General features: G+C 44.2%; 1 protein-coding gene across 2 annotated transcripts in view; it reads right to left on the bottom strand.

Annotated features, from left to right (window-relative positions):
• Btbd3 (BTB domain containing 3) overlaps positions 1 to 23,094 on the bottom strand; it is a 30,446-nt gene extending 7,352 nt beyond the window's left edge. Inside the window, exons 1-3 of one of the 2 annotated variants that reach the window (XM_075962309.1) lie at positions 22,899 to 23,094; positions 585 to 882; positions 9 to 99 (exon numbers count right to left, since the gene is read on the bottom strand). In XM_075962309.1, the coding sequence (XP_075818424.1) occupies positions 9 to 99; positions 585 to 727 (234 nt within the window). In that variant the 5' untranslated portion in view covers positions 728 to 882; positions 22,899 to 23,094. Of the gene's footprint in view, positions 1 to 8; positions 100 to 584; positions 1,508 to 22,898 lie in introns of those variants that run through there. The other variant, XM_075962308.1, reaches the window with a different exon arrangement.
• Between the last annotated feature and the right edge of the window lie 424 nt (positions 23,095 to 23,518).

The raw sequence follows: 23,518 nt of genomic DNA, 5'->3' as shown, positions 1-23,518 counted from the left end.
TTGCTTACTTTGTGTCCTGGCAACCGCTGAGTCCCACCTGGTGGTCCAACCACAAAATGTACATCTGCCATCAAGTCATTATTGAACATCACCGCATTTCTACAAACAGAGGCAATTCATTAATTCACAGCAGTCTGCATTCTTACCACCTCTTTCCCCAACATGCAAAACTTAAAAAAGCTACTCGGGCTAAGAACAAAAGTTCAGTGACTTCACAGCAAAAAAAGCAAATAAAGGGTCCAGCCGCACAACTGTCTGAGATCACCGCAGACACATAGGAAGTAAGTAAAGTTTCAAAAGTTAGCCAAACTTTCACATGGCTTAGGACAAATGAAGGGTTTCTCTTCTCTGTTCCACAGACACACGCCTGCTGCTTAAATGTTACAGCTTGCAAAAAAACATTTTTTATCTAAGAGGAAAACAGCTGTACTGTTTTGGAAAAGATACAAGGTGGCTTTCCATTACCAGCAAAGGTTCTGGGAAAAGAGGAAACAGGGATTCATATTAAAACGCACTACAGGTCATGCAAAAGCAGAAACTTCAGCACTGGAAAACTTTGAAAGTAAACACCAGCGGGCACTTACCTTTCTCTGATGGTGGGATAAAGACCCTGCCAGTTGGGGGCTGGGATGAGGTTGTTGTTACAGAGATTGTGCTGGTGGTGCTGCTGGACAGTGGTGCTGCTGGAGCTGGCTGGTTTCTTGCGGGGGAATATATCAGCAGCCATCTTCTTCTTCTTCTTAGTCTTCAAGGTAATTATTTCATAACAAACTGGGGGCAACTTGCTGCCGCCGCCACTGCTGCCGCCGCCGCTGCCACTGCTGCCGCCGCTGCCGCTGTTTGCTTTCTTTGAACCTTTCTTGGACCTGTTCTTTACCGTCTCTGGAAGCATCAAGAAGAAGGTGAGACATTTCATGTTCTTTTCTTTATCATCTACCATGAGTACAGGATGTCTCTCTTTAGAGCTAGATATCCCAAATTTGCTCGAACATCCAAGCAGAGAGGCTAGCCAGAGCTAAGATGATAAAAGAAACAGACAAGCTGGAATTTTGCTGCTTTTCTCAGCCAGGCAAGGTGACCTTTTCACTATGTTGAAGAGGAACTGGCTTTAAGTTTTATCCAGGACCGGATCTGTTAAATACATTCCCATCATGATTCCTGTTTTTCTTATCTGCTCATAAAAACAGCCGTTTTCTGGATCACCTGAAGAGGCTGCGCTGAGCAAAGGCGGCAGGCAGAGCTGTGGCGCTTGCTTTCTGAATTAGGTTAGCAAGATGTGCCGAGCCCAGCGAGTCTGTTCGGCCGGAGAAGTTGTGTGGTGAATGGATCGGAGAGAGGAGAGTAGGTATTACAGCCCTGCAGCCGGGAGTCAGCCAGCCAGCCCTCCGAGCCAATAGCTGAAGCCACCAATCAGGATTGGACCAAGCCAAACAGTGACACCTATTGTAGCATGCACAGCTCTGATATTAAAGGAACAGCAGTTACATTTTCTGTTCTACTGTATATTTAAATAAGATAAACAGCAAATGAAATACATTTGCAAACAGGAAGGGAGGGGTTTATTTCGCTTTAGTACAGGAACATTTTCACTTCAACCCAAACAAGCAAATCCCATTAACAAAGAACGGGAACACATATGTCTAATCTCCCCTTCTGGCAAAAATCTTCCTCTTAGCAGCATTTACTTGCAACTATTTTGAACAGAATTCTCTAGTCTCTAAAGCTGAAGGGAATCAGTGTACTAAAACCAAACCAAACACATTTAAGTACAGTTTTGCTGGCGTGGGGAGGTCTTTTTCCAGTCTTTACGAATGTCGTGCATTTAGCTTGCTTCCCAATGTTTTCTAGCTATGCAGTGATCTTTGGACACGAGTCCCAGGTCACAAAAGCCTGTTAATTATGATGAGCTTATACCAGCACGCTTAGCTGAGCTGAATGAAGCACAGGACAAATTCTAGATATGAAAATAGCATTCAAATGAGACAAATCTGGTAATCAGTGTTTAGATACTGTAATTTCCTAAAAATATGTCAGAGGGGGCCCTGTTCAGATCTCAAAATCCACTCCACTCTCATGGCTAAACTTAATCTTGTTATACAAATTTTAAATAAAATAATCCACGAGCTCTAACACAGCACCAGTAACAGCGCTATTTAAAATGATCAAAGGCAAAAGGACTCTGCTTTAGATGGGAATCAGGCTCCCCCAGCAGTGGCTAGCAACACAGCACCTACCGGAGCTGCTACACAGCTAACTGATTTATAAGGACGGTCTCTTACTTCTATCTACAGGATGACTCTCATGTGCTCAAAGCACAGAGGCTACTCGCTGCCCCTCCATGAAGTACGCTCCAGGGCCATTCACCTGCACAGTGACTTCTTGGCAAGACAAGGGCTAAGCAAATGAGAACCAGCTGTCACCATAACTAACACAGTACATACCAAGAATGGGTCTTTCAATCCCTAGCATCCTTATCCTTAAGTCAGTCAGAAGATCATCCTCTGCGCTGTCATTATTATTAAAACTCACTGGCAAATCCACTGCAGGCACAGTGTAAGAGACAAGGTTACCTATCCCTGTTCTAGGTGGAGCTCAAGTAATGCTTATTTATCACAGCTACTGGAATATCAACTGCAGGCTAAGACGCCAAGCATCAGTACCTTACCAACCACCTCAGCTGTACTTTGAGCATAATGTTAGAGAAATAATAACCTGTTGAAAAAGTATCTAGAAGGGCTGGGGAGATGGTGACTAAAGTACTTGCCAGAAAGAGAGACAGAGACAGACAGAGAGAAGGAAAACCAAAGCTACGCACAATAGCATGTCCCTGTAACACTCGTTTAACACTAGCTCTAACAATGGGTGAGGGGGTTAAGTGAGGCTCACCTGCAAGCTAGCCTAGCCAATAGGTGAGCTACAGTCTAATGAATAGACTTTCTCAAAAAATAAGGCAAAAAGTGATGGGAGACATCTGCATCAACCTCTGACCTACAAACAGTTAAAACCATACACATATACACACTACACACAAATATATCACTCATCATACAAGCACCTACACCCACTACAGATAAACAGAAAAATTCACACCCACCACACACACACACACACCACATACAAACACCGCACATGATACCACAAAACACACACCACACAAACACCCACACCCACCACCACACAATACGATACACACACACACCAAACACCCCACACATTATATACATTCACAACACACACACCACAAAACACACACACAAATCCCATACCCACCACACATACACCACACCAGACACACAAACATCCCATACCATACAAACTCAGCACAAATTACACATACACACACAATCACTCAAAGACACACCCACACACATGTTCACAGACAGACACACTCACACACTCACAGGGCACCAAGGAAAAGGCACCAGGCAAGCAAGTAGCTGCTGCATGAGCTGCCTATGAGGAGAGGTTGAACAGAGGGTCTCTCTCTATTGGAGGCTCATTTACATCTGCCTTGAAAGCACTTCTGAGGGGCAGGTCCTTCTGAGCATAAACCCCAAACATATTTCTTACAAACCCAATATCTAGCCTCTCAGGTAGGAACTAATCAATTAAAATGGAAAGGGAAAAGCAGCCACTTCGAGACAGTCATTATTATTTGTCAATGGGAAAAGACAAAACACAAGAAACAGAAGAACAGTGCGTGAGGCTTTGAGGTCATTATTTGTTTTACATACAGCTAGCTCAACATCCATCCCAAAGAAAGCTTCCAAAACGACGGTTTTGACCTCAAGAGAAGAGGAAAGTTCAGTCAGTTGTTTGAGAAAAGGAATTATGTAATGCTTTAGAAAAGAACTCTTTTTAAAAGTAAAGATCCCAGGTATTTGGAAAATCAAGCTTTGTACAAAATCTTGGAAAATGTGCAAGTTAAGTGAAAGACGACTGAGTGTAGACACACCAGGATGGTGCTTGCTGCAGAAGGCCTCCCTGTCACTCAGGCTGGGGAAGTGGCTGTAAATGGCGGGCAATGGGAAAGGCACACACAGCTAGCTGCCTTTGCGGCTACAGTGACCTGGCAGACCAAACACTGCTGCTAAACCTGAAATCCCAGGGCCAGAGGCAGAATGCCCCAGGAATCTTTAGGGAATGCAGAATCTCAACTGGATCAAACCAGAATTTTCACAAGGATTTTCCCAGGGTATTCAAGTTTGAGAAAGAATTCACCCAATATCTAAGTTCAACACCCACCACCACCACAAGTTGCCTTCAATTCAAATGAATGAGCAAACTACTCAAGATATGTTAGTTTGGACAAGAACTTCACCTCTTATATCTTGTTCTGAAGCGCTTCTGTTCTGATTACTGGTGGAATTCTAGGATTCTAGAATCTAGGAGAGCAGTCAGCCAAATCAGATTGCCTAAGATGTGGTGTGGCTCTCTGGAAAACCCATACCAGATTCTCAGAGGTCAACAGCGAGGGTTCAAAAAAGGCAGATGAACCAGCCAAACCTTAACCAATCAACACTTCCACAATTCTGTCTCAGAAAGCTAGAGGTGCACAGTGTCAACATCTGCAACCAACATCAGTTCCCTTTCAGCTATGCCACTCAACTACACTGGGGGGTGCGCTCTGAAATCAAGTCAGTCTTTAAGGGACTCAGTTTTCTCAGCACAACAGTGAGGTTGTTTGGAAGGGCATTTCTCCAGCTGACACTTAATCCAACAGAATCACATCTTATAGTCTGACTCTGAACAGAGCACACATATCCGAAGAGATCGAGTACACAGTTCAATCTGACGGTTTCTATTTTATTCTTTGTATTTTGCAGTGGCCCGATACAGCCAATCGTGTTTGATGACTAGTTTAGGAAACAACTGGTTATTTCGTGAGCCACCTAAAGTCTAACATCCAAGGCTCTCCTCCATCAGGAACATCAACTAGGGACAATCAGAAGAAAAGGAAGGCAAGACCCCCATGTACTCAACAGAGTGCCCACGAAATCCCTCAAATTCCATGCACAACAGGCAGTGTCCAGTGTTGTTTCTGGAAAGAGAGACAATAACTTTCATCTGTCTTTCTGAGTAACACATCATCCAGAACACCTGGTTCTCAACCTCCCTACCGCTGCTGCCCTTTAATACAGTTCCTCATGTTGTGGTGACCCCCTAACCTATAAAATCTTTTTGTTGCTACTTTATAATTGTAACCTTGCCACTGTTATGAATTGCAATGTAAATATCTGGGTTTTCTGATGGCCTTAGGTGAGTAATCCCTGTAAAAGGTCATCCAACCCCAAAGGGGTCCCGCCTTACAGGTTGAAACTGCTACAGTAAATATGGAAAACAAACAAACCAAGTATTAATTTGAGTATCTTTATTCTATGCTTTTGTTTCTACTTTATTACATTAAATACAGTCTACCTCCTTTATTTAAACATAAACAGAACTCCTCTACACACTCTCCAGCCCAGACACAGCACCTACTGTTGGGAAGGATCACCTAAAACCTCCTCCCAGCTACCATTTCTCACTTGCTCCTAGACTGCCTCAGTTTCAGAGCTTTTTAAGACATAGTTAATCGGCCTTAATGAAGTAACTGGGCCAAGAAGGTCTTCACCCTTTAAAGAAACCATTCCCAAAATACACTGCGCAGAGCCTGCAGCGTACTAGATGCTGGGCACACAACAGCTCTCTATTGGCTTTATAATTGTCAGAATTGCAACTTAAGTAGGCAGTTTGGAGAAAGAAATCTTGGAAGTCTGAAAAACAGTCTGAGAGGCCACTTGCCAGACGTGTGAGGGGTTTGTGAAGAAAAGTCCACAGTAAAATAGGAGGGTGACACATGAACTGGGGGGCACGGAGTAGGGTGACACATGAACTGGGGGGCGGGTAGTAGGGCAACAGGTGAACTGGGGGGCACGGAGTAGGGCAACAGGTGAACTGGGGGGCGGGTAGTAGGGCAACAGGTGAACTGGGGGGCACGGAGTAGGGCAACAGGTGAACTGGGGGGCGGGTAGTAGGGCGACAGGGGAACTGGGGGGTGGGTAGTAGGGCGACAGGTGAACTGGGGGGCACGGAGTAGGGCGACAGGTGAACTGGGGGGCGGGTAGTAGGGCGACAGGGGAACTGAGGGGCACGGAGTAGGGCGACAGGTGAACTGGGGGGCACGGAGTAGGGCGACAGGTGAACTGGGGGGCAGGGAGTAGGGCGACAGGGGAACTGAGGGGCACGGAGTAGGGCGACAGGTGAACTGGGGGGCACGGAGTAGGGCGACAGGTGAACTGGGGGGCACGGAGTAGGGCGACAGGTGAACTGGGGGGCACGGAGTAGGGCGACAGGTGAACTGGGGGGCAGGGAGTAGGGCGACAGGTGAACTGGGGGGCAGGGAGTAGGGCGACAGGTGAACTGGGGGGTGGGTAGTAGGGCGACAGGTGAACTGGGGGGCAGGGAGTAGGGCGACAGGTGAACTGGGGGGCACGGAGTAGGGCGACAGGTGAACTGGGGGGCGGGTAGTAGGGCGACAGGTGAACTGGGGGGCAGGGAGTAGGGCGACAGGTGAACTGGGGGGCATGGAGTAGGGCGACAGGTGAACTGGGGGGCACGGAGTAGGGCGACAGGGGAACTGGGGGGCACGGAGTAGGGCGACAGGTGAACTGAGGGGCAGGGAGTAGGGCGACAGGTGAACTGAGGGGCACGGAGTAGGGCGACAGGTGAACTGAGGGGCAGGGAGTAGGGCGACAGGGGAACTGAGGGGCACGGAGTAGGGCGACAGGTGAACTGGGGGGCACGGAGTAGGGCGACAGGGGAACTGGGGGGCACGGAGTAGGGCGACAGGGGAACTGAGGGGCACGGAGTAGGGCGACAGGGGAACTGAGGGGCACGGAGTAGGGCGACAGGGGAACTGGGGAGCACGGAGTAGGGCGACAGGTGAACTGGGGGGCGGGTAGTAGGGCGACAGGTGAACTTGTGGCGAGGAGCAAGGGGACATATGAATGGGGGGGGGGCAGGTCTGCTTGCCATGTTTTGTTTTTCCCATTCAGTCTGGTGTGTCACTCACAACAATCACACCACACATAATCCTCTATTTATATTTCTAATCTCCTCTATATCTGTGCAGAGTTCACAAAGACAAAAGCCGTGCAGACACAGGGTCCACACCCCTGCTGGGCCATATCAGGAAAGACCGCTCAAAGGACAGGAGACAGAAAGTCCTCCTATGAAAGGAACAGCCACGGAGAGGTTGCTGAAATCCAGGAAGCTCTCTGAGTAGATCTAAAGTCAGAAAACCAGCTATTCCTGGTTAACATGGAGTTCTGTGACCGCAACAGCAACGCTGGCAACTCTTGTTTTGCTTGTTCTACTCTAGGCTCCTGTCTGGACTTGTATACGGCTTACCACAAGATACCTAAAAGCCAGGGCAGTGTGATAGACTGATAGAGCCACAGAACCTAAGAGCAAAACAGTTCAACCTGATGATACACTGCTGTTTGGGTTTTGCTTATTTTTCCTTTCAGCACCAAGCAAATGTTATGCTTGTGATCTGGGAGGTAGAGAGATAAGTGACAAAATGCTGGCAGTCCCTAAAAATAGCAGCAGCTGCTGGAAAACATGCTACATGCTTGCTAAATCCGGAGATAAATGAAGAGCCAAACACCACACATGTACAGTGAAAAAGGCAACGAGCCAGTAACAAGTGACTTTAGATTGGTTTCTTAGCATCTGAGAGCCTCATTTTCCTCATCTGCCAAACAGAATAATTAATTTCACACAGTTCAGTCCTCTCACGTTTACTGTGAAGCCAAAATTACATGTTTGTGAAAGCACTTTGATAAATGTTGAAAATGGTCTACAAAGGTAAGTTCACACTATGAGCAGCAATTGGACTCAGGCGGAAGAAACATCACTTATGATGAACTCAACCAAAACACAAAAGCAGTGGCAGTCTCCCTCCCCAGCCTTGCGCCATCTTCATGCAACACAGCTGCTGACGCTGCATCTCCCCAGGCACGCTCTGGCCCCACCTGTGGACCGCACGAGTGCCAGGTTACTCTGCAGCTTGCTCTGATTCTTCAAGTCTCTCAACTATGTATTTTGAGCAGAGCCACAGCAGTGTCAGAATCCCGCACTGCTCCTGCCAAATCTACACCTGGAGCCAACACTGCAGGATACATGTCTGCAGACTTCAATCAGAGGCAAGTGCTGTAGCGCCCCACTGTACCTACGACAAAGCCTGAAGCTGCAAGCAGCCATTTAGTCACCTGACAACGCTCACACTAACCACTTGGAACTCTATCACCAAGAGTCAGGACACCTAATACAAGCCTTTGGGCGAAGTGTGCCTCAGCTGTCTAGGAGGGTGAAACAGATGATGGTTAGTTTAGTAAGTCACCTCCTTTAGAAAGAACTCTAGCTAACCTTAAAATCTGGGTAAGGGAGAGAGCATCCAAAGTTAGAATACACCAATTCTCAGGAAATAGAAGCAATTCTTTTAAAAACCCTATACAGCATTTAACATACCCAATAATTACAACCCTGAAACATTGTATCGCAGTACATACCTTGCTAGAATACTAAACAACTCATTTAAATCTGAAATTACTCAGACATACATTAAATGAAATAATGTTGAAAACGAGTATTTAAGATGTATTATATGATATCCTGTAGACAGCTATTTAAGAAATATCAACATATATTATTTTGTAAAGGTTAAGAAATTTTGATAGAAAGGTAATCTATCACCAAGGTTTACATACTCTAAATAATCTTTAGAGTATGTAAATCTTTAGATGTCTAGAATTTTTTTTAAAAAATCTACTTATTGACTGAAGAAATGGCCTAGTGGCTAAGAGCACTTGGTAGTCTAGTTCTCTTTAAGAGGACTAGAATTCGGTTGCCAGCACACACTCTGAGTGGTTCCAGGGGATCTGATGTCTCTTTCTGGCCATCTATAGGCACCTACAAAGACATGCATATAGATAGATAGAAGATAGATAGATAGATAGATAGATAGATAGATAGATATAGATATCTGCACATAAGCAAAACATTTATATATTGCAGAAATAATTATTACCAGACATAGTTTCTTTTTATTTATTTATTACAATAAAATTAAGTGTAAATACGTGTGCAATGTTTCACTAAGTTCTCCCACAAACATACATACACTTTAATCTGGATTCTAATGATTAAAAGACAGCATCTAGTGATTATAACCACTAAGCCTTTTTTCTTGTGGTATATATTTTATAATTCATGGTACCCTGAAGTCAGTGAGATAATGTAACATTTACACAACGCAACAGAACTATATGCCCTTAATCAGACCAGATGAGGGCTTAGAATGCTGGCTGACCTACATTAGAACAATTGTGCATCATGCAGGCATTTGATAAAGTATAAAATCACAATTCTCAGCTAAGACCGCTACTATGACAACCATTGATATGGTGGAAAACGTAGATGGAATCCTGAAGTGAGAACTTCCATTGCCAGGCATGGAAAACATCCCTGCATGCAAGTAAAAGAAGTCAGTAGATACCAACCACTCACTGGGTAACAGTTGCTAGAGATAGTTATCAATTGAAGATTAACAATCGTATAAAGTAAAAGCTGGGGGTGAAATGAGTCCTTAAAAGATGCTGCATATATTCAAATAAACAGACTCTGTATTAACAGGTTAAAAGGAAGAAACATTATTATAATGACCACACACCCCTCCCCTATATGACTCTTACTATGTACTTGAAAACAATTTATCCAAAGAAATTTTAGGGCCTGAAATCTCTTTAATTAAAAAAAGAAGAAAATGAGCATATCACCAAGACGGTTGTTTACTCTGACGGATTTAATCTCCACCGTGTGTTAGGAGAATCACCACGAACATCACAATCAGATCACTTCATGAGGGACGCCCATGTCACTCACAAACTAGAGAACGTGTGACTGCACTGGGAGAGACACACTGCTCCAATGAGCAGGTGAATTCTGCTCTGAATGCTCTCAGAATACAGACGATTCCTGAACCACTTACTTGATAGTTATTTTGTGCCAGTCATGATTAATAGTGGGATTCCAAATCTGTCACAAACTCTACTCAGTGAAAAACTCCTAAAACATGAGAATCCTAAAAACAACGCAACCCAAATGTGTGCTGTTCCCCTACTCACTCAAGCACAGGAACAGGCGGCACTCTATTCTATCCCTTCAATTTACCCTCTCCCACCACACAGAAGCACTGATCAAAACATTATCTTACACTTTACACTGTTTGAAGCAACACCAGGAAGCCCTTTGAAATTTTATTTTTTAGCAAACCACATAGAAAGAACTAGTTAAAATCCTATGTTTGCAATAATAAAATACAAAAGATGTAAGCATTACCAAAAGAAGCCTATCATCGATGGGGTACTATAGAAACTAATTTCCAGTAAAAGCTCAAAGTAAAATCTCTTCCAAGTTCAAATTAAAAGTGATTTATGCTACTTTTAATTAACTTTAAGATCTCTGTGTGGACGCGTGTGTGCGCACAGTTCCTGTTTTAAGTTTCTGTGTACCATATGCATGTAGGTATCCAGATACCAGAAGGTGGCACTGGATCTTCTGGAATTAAAGTTAAAGTAAGTTGCCACGTGGTTGCAGGGAACTGAACCCAGGCCTTCCGCGAAAGAGCACACCTAATCACTAAGGCATCTGCCCTGCCCTGATGACCTTTTGATTAATTTTAAAAAGTGCAGTTTCTCAGGTGTATTGCTAAAGACACACCCCGAAGGTACAGGGTACTGTAAACACCTGTGTAACCTTACCAAGGTCAACACCAAGGAACTTTCAGAAAGCCTCCAATTGCCACGGGAAATGAGGTGCACTGGTGATACACCTTCTGCTGCTCCCACCTCACTTGCTGTTGTTGTAAAGCGAATGGACACTGAGGTGTTTCTATACTTAATTTGATTTCCTATATTAGAACCAGAAAATAAGGTATTTGGAACAAAAGTGTAAATCTAATAATATACTCAGTGAGTTTTGGTCTTTTGTGATAAGGATACTTACTAGTTAAGTGGGTCAGTGCTTCTACTACACAGAGCTAAAGATAAAATAACCTAATTGCTCTTAAAATATGTCTCACTTGCTGAGCTGTGGTGGCACGCACCTTTAATCCCAGCATTCAGGAAGCAGAGGCAGGCAGATCTCTGTGAGTTTAGGGCCAGCCTGGTCTACAGAGTGAGTGAAAGTGAGTGAGTTCCAGGGCAGGAATCAAAGGAGAAACCCTGTCTCAAAAAAAAGGGGGGGGGGGAGTCCTCACTTCCCAAAGTCAAGAATCTGAAAATCTGTTCTTAGGTCTGGGTTTTCCCAATCTACATCACACAACCTTCAGGCAGAAGCATGTGTTATGGCCCTTACCTGCCACTGAAGTTAACATCCATCTTCAAAGGGGGGGGAACTCTTAATTTTTCCTAACAATACACTGAGACATTTTACCATACTTTACAGCTGTATGGGATAATAGAAGGTCATGCCAGTGTAGAGACAACTGGGATCAGACCAAAGCCAAGCCTAGGCTCAAGACAGAACAAAATTTCTATCTAACTCTGGGAACTCTCTTTGCTCAGGCAGCTGTGGGCAAGTCACGGAACTACTAAGGATTCACTATTTGCTTATACTAATATCCTCTAGTAAAATTTAAAATAACATCAACAACGGACAAAAAAAAGAGATGTTTATTAAATGGCAGGTGGCCAAATCTCAGTTGCACTGGGATGGTCTTCACAAAGACTATCAGAACACAGTGAAAATGGACTCGCCTGCACACCAGGAGCACACAGCAAGCACCCGCCCAAGCCGTACGACCTCCAGTGTGTTCTGGATCCCTCACCCCACTCTGGCTCACTCACTGTAGCTCTGGTGACTTGTTCTTTTCTTTCTTCACAGGACAGATGACGCTGCTGCGTCCTGCCATCGTCACAGCCCTGTTTTTCTGTAAGCGGATCAGAGGCTCACCCCATCCTTCACCCTGCAGTTCGGAGGATACCTCAAATCTAGGTCTCCTTGGCAGCTCCACTCTCCACATCCAACTCTACCACCCTGCTTACGTCACCAGATTAAAAAAAAAGCCAGTCTCTAGGGCTGCATCTCACAGTTCTATCTAGAGCTAACAGGTCACACCCACACACCTGGCATTCTCTGCTTACATAAGAGCAAAGTTCAGGCCCAACGTGTCCAAGTCCAATTAGCACTCTATATTAAATTTGTGCAGTGCAACTGATCTTGTGGTAAAATGGCCTGAGACTGTGGTCTAAGTGTTTCCAACTGTCTGTTGCAAGCTTAAACTAGGCACAGCGGTAAAGAACACAGAGAGCTATTAAATGTATCCTGAGGCTCTCCCAGACATGTCCAAGCACAACTGCAGCTTATAATACTATATCAGCTTGTAGCTAATGCAACTGAAAATAACAGAGCTCAACCTAAAGCAAGCCCCTGCATGCGCTTAAAGTAAGACTCTGGTTTATTAGAAGTCTAACATTTAACGCAATGCAGACATTCAAGGAGAAGCGTGGGCTAACCGGGATCACTTACAGGGACAAACTGCTTTCAACCAAACCCGATTCATGGTCAAGCATATTTATTTATAGCACAGTAGAGAATTTTAGTGATTTAATGAACTGGAAAGGATGATAAATTCTGTAATTCACATGAAAGGAGGGAAGCAGTGATATGAATAGTCCAAAAAAATGATAATTAAGAAGACTTTTTGTGGCTCTGAAATGTGTTTCATCTGTATTTAACACTGAATGGATGAATTTCCACTACATTAGACACACCCAATCTTTAAACAAATCTTCAAACAAAGCAATGAAATAGGCTTGTGTGAATAGGGCAGTTCAAAAACTCATGCCTCCGCAGCGGCAAACAACCACCCTCGCAAGGTCTCATGGAAGATTCTCTCCTAACACAAGCAGAAAAGTACAGTGCTGGCAATCTGGTCTTGCTCTTGGCACTTGTGTCAAGCAGTCGGGTATATGGAAGGAGGGGGAAGAAGGCGGCCATGCAGCTCAGCCCAGTCTACACATTCCCTCCCAATACTGGGGGAATATGAACTTTATTCTGGCAAAACCAAACAACAAACTAAATGCTACTTGAATTTTCCAACAGAGTTTCCTGGCTATGAAAATATACTTCTGAGAGGTGGTAGACGGTAAATATATTCCATATGCACCTGTATTATTAAAAGCATCAAGTATCTTATAGAATTTGAACTGCACTGCTTAGGGAAGTGTCGCAAGTGGGCACCAGCAACAGAGAGAGTCCCAGAGCAACATCTGGCAGCAGTGATGCAGAACTGAAAGTCTCCACAGGAGAGCCATCTATCACAGAGAACAGGGAACTCCAAAGGAGAGGACTGGCCCGCTGCCTGACTCTTCCTTTTCACTATCACGCGAAGCCTGTGGAAGGTCACCCCAGGGTACCCTAAAATGCAGAAGGAAGACATACTGAAGGAGGTCATAGTAAATCACTTTACCTTCTGCATTCTTCCCAGTCACAAACAGGGGGTATCTGGGCATTTGGTAAATAGCCTGGGTGAATGAAGATCAGCACAACTCTATATTCCTTAGCGATCATCAAAGTAGTATTTCATGGGGAAATGTGAGAGAAGGCACAGTAAAAATGGCTCATTTAATAAATCCAACACTTGAGTATACAACTTTCTAACGCCTGCACAAGGCGCTTCTGATGAACCTGAAAGAGAATGGTCACCTTGAGTGAAGCATCTTGAAACTTGTGCAAGTAAAACCTGTAGGCTTTACAAGTCATTGTCACTGGAAAGTGAGCAAGGTGTGCTTATCAAGACTCTGGGAGACAATTTCTCAAAAGAAATAAACCTGGCATTTCAAGAGGAAACTGACAATATTTATTGCTGATGGTAAAATTCAAGCCTCTGGGCAAAAATCAAATTTTGGGAACTATGATTCTGAAAACTTCTCAGCACTTAATGCTGCTACAACGAAAGCAGCTGTAGTATTATATGATCTCTTGAAACTACAGAATGAAAAGTGCCAGCATCTGAAAGATTTACATAAGTCAGTGAATCGCTGTTTTCTAACCACAATGCAGATTAAAAAAGGGATGTCTATCAACGAAACCACATACTGATAAAAGATCCACCCAAAGGACAAGAAGATCTAATAGCGAGCATGACAGAGGTACAGAAGTTTACCAACACTTTTTGGAACTCTACATGGCAATTTAAAAAAATAAATAAAAACCAACAACGACCCTTTCACATAGTCAGGTATATCCTGCCCAGTGATGACATGCCAGAGCCATTTGCTCAGGACTAAGGTAAACTGTGGGGAGATTTTCATGATACGTGATACTTCAGGGATACATGAATGGATCCCACAGAAACACTTACTGAATGGTAAGTAGTAAATTTACTGGAACTTCGGTTCAAATAAAGGAGATATAAACATTAATTATTATCCATGGATGTCATCTGGAGAGAATGGGGGGAATGCCTTGACTTGTAGTCTCCATCGCTGACTACATTCAGAACAGTCCACTTTCCAAAAGACACTCTCCAGCTTCGGGCACACAAGGGGCTTATGGCCCTAAGCTATCAGAGTGGGTGAGTGAAAGAGGCGGCCCTGTGCACACATCCCTGTCTACAGAAACAGGACAGGAATGGGGAAGGGCCCTGTATGAGATGCGGCCAGCTGCCAGCAGCTCCCTGAAGTCTGAACCTTAAGTCCTCCTTAAAAGGTGCTTCTAGGAGCCTGGTTAGCATTTCTAATACCGAGTAACATTTGGGGAGAGTTATCCACTATATTCCCAGCTAAGAACTTAACGGATTTCCAGGCCATTTGGGCATGTAGATCATCCCAAGTCACATTAAACATATTTTGACTTTAAACTGCTTATATTTTACACTAACAAACATGAAAAATAGGTAGTGGTTGGCATCAGAAGTTTTTCTTTATGCGGAGATTTAAAATATAATAGCATCCAAGGGCTAAAGTTAGTCCTCCACTAATGAGTGGGAACATGACTTATAAAAACTAAAAAAAAAAAAAATAGACACAGAGAAATGAAGTGGCAATTCCAAACAAACAAAATAATAAAATAAGTAGATTAAAAAAATAGTAATACCAAAAATTTGCACAGGGCTGGAAAGAGTACTCAGTAGCAGAGTGCTTGCATAACAAGCAGGAGACCCCATGTTCAACCCCTTCCCAGCACAAAAATAACTAACTAAATAAATACAACCTTTCACAAGAGCAGCAATTACCTGCAAGACACCCTGAACAAAGTGTAGACCTGGCACAAGGAGTATTCTCCAACTGGACTACCATTAATGAACCTACAGGAAACATGATTCCTATCACAGAGATCTTTCCTTTCAGTTTTGGTCAACAGTGCTGATGATTCAGAATTCAATATAAAATGAGCTGTAACCTGTTAAGTTTTCTTAATAAGAAAATGTAGATCAAGCCAGTTTCAACGAATAGGCAAAGTCATCAGAACAATGCTGTTCCAGCATACTGTTTCTGTGCATAAAAATCATGGCTAAAATATTCACGCTATCTAATTGAATATGCAGATTACTCTTTCCCATAAAATCCACAGGGAAAAAAAATAAGCCTTAATACATATAAGAAATTAAATACATATTGAGAAAAAAAATAAGGAATAGAAAAATTCTTTAACTTTGGATTTACATAACAGCTACTGGGCTCATGTATGTCTCAAGGGCATCACATCATGATTTAAAATCTGGATGACATTTCATTTAGTGTGTGTGTGTGTGTGTGTGTGTGTGTGTGTGTGTGTGTGTGTGTGTGGTTTCACAGTACGAATGTGAAGGTCAGAGGACACTCTCTTGTCATATAAAAAGGAAAGAGAGTTCTTAAGACATTCTTGTATTTGAAGAACCCCGATTGAGGCTACGACCTAAGCAAACTAACATAGCGGCTACAGTGATGAAAGCAAGGAGGACAGCAACACCTTCTTCTCCAGGAAACTGGATGAGGGGTGTGCATCATATTACAGGCAGAGGGAAAGCACAGCACATAGACTTAGCATGGGAATGTGCTTACTGTATTCAAGGGTCAGCAAAGAAGGATGAACAGCTGGAGTGGAGAGTATGAGGGGAGAAATGGGAGAACGGGTCAGAGTTACCGGGAACTGAATTGTGGGAGCAATGTCAATCACAAAGAATCTGGCCTATGTGACACACAGGGCTCTGGAGACTTTTAAGCCTGATTGACTGAAATTTGCAAAAGATCACTTTGGGGTGGAGGATGTGGATCAGTGGCAGAGCAGTTTCCTAGCACGTGCAAAGCCCTGGGTATAACCTTCAGCACTAAAGAGGAGAGGTAGAGGAGGTAAGGACAGGAGAGGGCAGAAGAAATCATTCTGGGAGTTATGTTGATAAAGACAAGCCAATGAAAGAGGACTAGGTTTAACCTTGGAAGGCCAAGGCAACAGTACCAGAAGAGCCCTCTGCATGTGTGTGACAGCTGTGTAGCTTGGTCTGTTCATAAGGCTCCTAGCAGTGAGATCCGCTGGCACTTAGCTGGCTTCTGGGAAACTGTCACCCTTGCTGGATTACCTCGCCCAGTCCTGATGCAGGGGAAGGAGGCTGGTCCTACCTCAACTTGATGTGCCATGCTATGTTCATGCCCATGGGAGATGGAAGGGGCAGGAGGAGAGGAGGGAGGCAAAACTGTGGTCAGTATATAAAATAAATAAAAAAGTGCTAGTTAAACAAAATTAAATTAAAAAAAAAAAGAGTTGACAGGAAAAAGATGCTGACAAGAGAGGTGAGAAAAGGAGCTACATTCTGGTCTTGGCTGAAGGCAGAACATACTCTTGAAGACAGTAGCAGTAGATACACCAGACTAGAGTAGGAAATAAAACTCAAGATAGCATTAATGGTTTTAGAATGAACAGACCCAGAAAGGAAGTGGGATGCAGACAGATCAGGTTTACAGAGAAAGATGTTTCAAGGTTGGATTCGCTAAGACTGTCTTATTTAAGGCAATTAAGAATAAAAAAAAAGTATGTGGGGCTGTCTGAGCAGGTAACAGCACACATTTGGAAATTGCAGAGGTGCATTGTAATGTATTAAAGTATTGCGAGTATTTGCACTGAGGTTGGTAGGAAGTGAGCCTTGACTCATTCCAAATAACAGGTTAGTAAAAAACTAGCATACATTAAAATATCTGAATGAGGAAACCAAAAGACCAAAGGTATAAGAGGAAATGAAGATGTGGAGAATCAACAAGAATCAAATGCGGAAGTGACTCAAGAAGAGATAGCCAATTATTTCAAAAGCTGTCCATAGACAGGTGAGAATTTAGTAACGCAGAATACTTTCTAGCAAATAGCCCCCAATGACTGACTCATATCCCACATCAAAGAAAACATGATTGTGATTGAATATGTTATATATCAGTATTCTGGTGAATATAACTTTCTAAAGAATTATCCCCAGAGACAAACTTGATTCAAACTGTTAACTGAGACTCAAATCAGTTGGCTACTTTAAGAAAGGCCAATGACAAGTGATAGATGCTAATGGCCATTTGCTAACATTCAAATATCATCCTCTAAAATATTTGAAGGGATAAATTTTCCTTGACCTGGCATGGGACCATGACAAACCAAAATTGTACTCCTCTTTTGTCTACTAAAATAAAGCATAAGTTCATACAGTAAGACTGTTATTGACAATGCTCCAGAGGCATTTTACATGATTGCGAATGCTAACTTCAGTGCAACTTGCCATAAAGTCAAAATATAAAATGCAATTACTACAAGGAAGTAAATATAAGTGTCATTATCTGCAAATGCTTGTGTAAGTGGGAAACCAAAGACAGAACGCTGTATTGCTCTAAAGAGTAAGAGGCAGTCATAAAACAAATACACAAAAGCACCAACCCTCAGACTGGCAAGTTAATTTGATAAACAAAGAACAAAAGCAACAAAAACATAAATCCCCAGAAAGAACCCCAGCAGAAGTCAGGGCCTTGCTCAGGAAAGTGAGCTGCTGAGCCAGGCGGGAGGTCTGAAGAACATTTCCCCTCTCCCTACAGGAACACTGACCACCCTTCACGACAGTATTTGGAAAGACAGCAGCTTGCCAAATGCGCAGTGTCTTCTAGTTCTAAAGATGAATGTTCACAGCCTTTCCACATATTCCACTGAAATAACAGTAGAGAGATCTTTCTACAAGGCACAGAGATTTACAGACCTAAAATGGCTGCACCAGAGACCAAAAGGAAATCAACACAGGGGGAGGCACATGGAGATAGGCAACCATCTTAGCCAACCTGAGAGGGCCCAGCAGTGAGGAACATCAAGAAGCGCTGTGATTCACAAAGAGGACAGGCTGAGAAGAAACTCTGAACCCCCAGATGCCCTCTGCATCTTCTCACTGTCTGACTCTGACAGTTCCAGAACCCCACAAGACTGAAGCAATGCTCTTAGACAAGTAAATTAAAAATGTAAGCTTAAGTAACTGCACAAAGAGGATGAGGAAAGCCAGGCAAATTCTTCCATGAATTCTGGACCGGCCTTCAGGGGAGAACACTGAAAGACCACTCTAGGCAGTCCAAGGAGAAAACCCCAACAGCACAGTCAGAGAATCCACAGGGCAAAAACCAACAGTACACACTGGTTACTGCTAGGTCTCTGGGACAAGTCTCACTCAGTACTGTGGCATCTCCTTACTACTCGCCCTGCCCCCCACTCCAAACCTCTCCAGCCCAGGGACTAGGCTTCCCTTCCCCCCACCTCTGATCCCTGTGTTACCTCGGCCACTTTGCCCACAGGGCGTTCCCACGTGCTTTCCTGGTCCTCCCTCTCTCCCTCCCTCCCTCCCTCCTTCCCGCCCTTCCAGAGGTCTCTGTCAGTGTTCTCCCACTGTTGGACAATAAACCTTCTCCTCAGCCACACCTGGGAGCAGGCACGTCCTCACCGTCAGTCAGTTACCACCTGGGAGACAGACTAGAGGACTGGCATAGGAGGCCACTTATATTACAAGTTTGGTAGACATTTAAAACTTTGTGCAGATTAATTTAAATCTAGCACCTTTATCTGAAAGAACAAATAGAAGGATTTCATGAATCATGTGATTTGATCTACCATATTTCTACGTATTCTAAATCAAAGACTTTGGCATTAACATTTGGGATTGTTGTGTAGATGAGGAAAGGCTAATATTCAAACCTTCAACGTTTTTGAAGATTTATGTCACCCCTGGACATGTGAAACATAACTGTTTATTAAAAAAAAACATTGAGGGCAAAAAAGATGGAAACATAAAATTGTGATAATAATGTGTTGTACGTTATAATAAGTAGTAAAACGGGTTAAATATATTTTAATGGAAGTATTTTGTTATCAGGAAAACACCGTAACATAATGAAGTGACCCTTCTGAGAGGAGTCCACATTCACACTTCCAAATAGGACTTTGAGCATCTCTCCTCGTGAACCTTGCTCTTAACAGCTATATGCAATTTTTAATAAATCCCAACTCTGCTTCAAAATACCCAAAACCAAAACAAAAATAATTTTAAAACTATATATTTGAAACAATCTCACAATATTTTTTAAATAAGACATGTCTATAACTCGCTTTCAAAAAAAATCACCATTTAAAAGCAGGAATGGAACCAGCGTCGACAACTCCCAAGGCAATAAATTACTAATTTCAGTGTTCAAACTAAGTGAGTCCTTACAGAAAACCTGGGAGGATTAAACACTGGAGTGCTGGAACACTTGACCACAAAGTAGGTAAGGAAGGAACAGGTCAGCACAAAAACAAGCTAACAATTTTCAGGAACCATAAAAGAGTTCACCTGCTTCTTGAGCTGTAAATCTAGCCGAAGGAAATCACAGACGCTAAGACTTGTTACACAGGGCATTGACCTGGGCTGGGCCTGTTTCTTAGGACTGCGCTGAGCCCATATCCTCTGCCATTCTCCTGCCCTTCTTCTATCTGGTTCATTCCTTATCCCAAGAAAGGAGATTTCAACATTAAGTAATTAAGGCCACCTAGCAAGGACAATCTAGGCTTTGCAACCTGAGAACCTAATAGCATATTCTCAAAGTTGAAAATGGAATTTAGTATTTAAAAAAAACAAACAAAAACTCAAAATAAATAGAACTCAAGCAAATGGGCATATCCATTATAAAAATTTTATTTTCAAATAAGAGGAGGCATTTGAGATATTAAAACTAAATAAAAAGTTTTATTTAAAAGTGCTTAAGCCAGGAATGATGGCACATGCCTATAATCCCAGTACTCAGGAAGCTGAGGCAGGAGGATGCTTGGAATACACAATGTGTTCCAGGCAAGCCTGGGCTACATAGTGAGACCATTTCCACAGACAAACAAACATTCCCAAGTCAACCTCATCTCAGCAGGACAGCTAACTGGAAGGGAAAGCAATTAACAGCCCATGACTGCCAGGGGAATGTGACTACGATCTTACTTTCCTGATATTTGTTGCAGTATCTCCAAAAGTCGGAAATAAAGGTAAGTGCTGTTTGCTTTAAGATGCTTAAAGCCCTGGAAGCAACAGAAATTCTCAGCTATGGTAGCAACTAACCTTCCAAAAGCATCTATCAATGAGAGCACATGAATACCTGTGCTCAAGGATCTTTTTTTACTGGACTACTGGAATAGGGTAGTAGTTCTTCAGTGGGTGGTGGGAAAAAAAGCGATGGTTTAAAAAAAAAATATCCTACTTCAGCACCATGAGGTCTCCAGGTCCAGATTACAGATTACCATTCCCTCTCACAGTTGAGCGGCAAGTTAACAGAAAGGGAATTAGCACACAGAAACAACAGAGAGGATGCCCAAGACATGTTCAGAATCAACACAACCCCAGTGACACACAGGGGTCCACTACACTCATTACATACAAAGAAGCTCGAAAGATTTCAAGTCACCAAGTCGGAAATGCGCAAGCAACGTGTTTCTGTCCTGCTGTTATCACAAGTGGTTTTTCATTGACTCTGAATGCTGGAGAAGGAAGGAGTTCCGTGCCTCTCCCTCTGTCACTTTTAAAGGATAACATTACACAAGTGCTTTGAGATTTTTGAAGCTCCTCTGGGGAAACACCTAGGAATCAAACAACTTCAAACGCTGACAGCGGCATTTTTTTCTCACAAAATGTTGACTTCTATTTCTTTTTTTTTTCTCGTTTCCTTTTTGCTTTGCATGGCTGTGGGATTATTTCAGGTTTATAAACTGCTGAACATAAAAATGTCTTAGTGCTTTAAAAAACACCGTCCACAATTCTCAAGTTTGTGTGTGTGGAAGGAAGGATGTCAGGAACATGGAGCTTTGCTAAACAAATCAAAGTGTGGACAGATGAGATGAGTATTTGGGAAATGCATAACGACCGGTGGACTCAGGGAAGAAAACGTAGCCCTGAGAAGTATCCTTCCATGACAATCTGTAATTATCCCAGAAAGGAAGCCTAGAAGAGAAATCCTCCTCCTTTCCCTCACTGAGGACTATGAATCAAAAACTTCAGAGGAATCCTTTTTAGACCCAATGGTAAGAAGTCCCGCCCACTTCCCCTGGAGGACCCATTGCTATGGGAACCGACGGTAACCCTTTAGAGTCAACACCAGAAGCCTAAGGAATAATCTCCCAGAGACTGAGTTACATTAAACATCGGGCCCAACGTCGGGTTGAGAGGAACGATTAAAATGAGATAACCACGCGGCTATAACAAGGGACCGAACGGGTGCACTAGTAGTTCCAACAGGAATTCTAAACACCACAGTCAAATATTCTAGCTCAAGTTTGACCATTAGGGAAACTTTTCTCCCTTGCTGGTGGGAAACAAAACACAGTTTGTGCGTTCCGGACAGGGAAGAATAAACTAGAGTTTTCAGCCCAGCAATTACAAACCGAATGCTACTACTTTGTCTAGTCTTGACTTTCTCTTACTCAACGAGTGTCTCTGAACTCTACTATTCTCAGAATTGCAAGTGGATTTTTTTTTTTTTTTTTTTTACAAATCAATGCCTTGTGTATGAACTAGTCCACGCTGCAATGGGAGCACGATTAGTTTTAAAACTTGCCAGCCAATCTGCCGCACAGACAAGTTTGGGAACTATCCTAGGGCAGGATTTAGAGGTGGCGGGAGTATTTCAAAAAGAAAAAGCCTAATTATATCCATTGGCCTTCTTTAAAAATATAAAAAGAACTAGCTAGCCTTCTGCACCAGCACATGGGACAATAGACAGCTTGACACACAGACTAGGCAGCACTTCCTAACAATACTTTCTTTGAGATAAAGGCAGTAAGAATCTTTTCTTCCCAAGACAGCAAACAATCAAGCCAGCAAACTTCAACATCTATGTTAGAGGCAATGGGCCCTGCAAAGCACTCGGAACTTGGGAGGACCTACAGCACCAGCAACAGGACCCCTCCAGGACGCACCTGCGGGAACCAGGGCGAAAGGCAAGGCGCGGGTCCCCAGAATCCCAAGCCCGGGACCCGTCGGCCACGCCCCAATAAGTTTCTTGGGGGAAGTTTGCTCGGGACCCTCGGGGCTCTCGGTCGGCTCAGCTCGGACTCGGCCCTGCACTGTGCAGGTGGCCGCCACCCTGTCCCGGACCTCCGCCCCCACCGAGGTCGTTTGGCCCAGGGCGTCTGCTCGGTCGCCGCCCGGCTCGCCCCGCCCTCGGTGGAGTCGCCTCGGCCGCCCGGGTCTTGGCCATTGGCCCTGCACCCCACCCATAGCCCCGGGAGCTCGCACCCCGCGCCCGCCGCCGCCCGCGCCCCCAGCTCGGCCACTCCCGCCTCCGGGCGCGAGCCCCAGCCTGGGCCCACGCCGCGCACGCGCGCAGCCGCCGCCACTCGCCCGCACTCACCGTCTGCCGTCTGCGTGGCTTCGGACGCTACCGCCGCTCGCAGCTTCCACCAGGTGCCCGCTCCGCAGGCCCGGCCCGGGCACTCAAGGATCCGGAGCCCGGCGGGCTAGGCGGGCACCCGCACGCAGGGCACGCTCCCCGGGACCGTGAACGCACGCCCAGGCGCCAGGAGGGGCCGGGAGGCGCTCCCGGAGGCTGCCCTGGATACGGGGCATGCGCAGAGCCCTCCCTTTCCCAAGGCCCATGAGGAGTGGGCGGGGATTCTGGACGGCGGGGTTTGAAGACTGAAGAGCAACTCCAGGACTAGGTTACTCTTCGTGAGACCCCCAGAAACTGCGGTTTCCTTCTCTAGTTTATTCATTACATCAGATAGTGAATATTTATTGAGCATCTATGTTGAAGACTACAGAGCAGTCTTTCGGAGGAGTAGATATTGTGCCTTTGATTTTGGAACTCCCTTTTGAGGGATGAGAGGAATGTGTAAATAAGGGGTCATTCTGCATTGGAAAGAGCAAACATTAATTACACTCTTCAGTGACAGAGGGAAGGAGAATGGCTGGAGTGCTAAGGAAAGCTTAGTTGAGAAATGGAGAAACAGGCAGAGCTGAAGGCAGAAAGAA

The sequence above is a fragment of the Microtus pennsylvanicus genome, chromosome 2 (assembly GCF_037038515.1).
Source record: "Microtus pennsylvanicus isolate mMicPen1 chromosome 2, mMicPen1.hap1, whole genome shotgun sequence".
Lineage (NCBI taxonomy): Eukaryota > Metazoa > Chordata > Mammalia > Rodentia > Cricetidae > Microtus > Microtus pennsylvanicus.
Note: the sequence above shows the minus strand (reverse complement) of the source record. Positions and strands in the feature narration are given on the sequence as shown.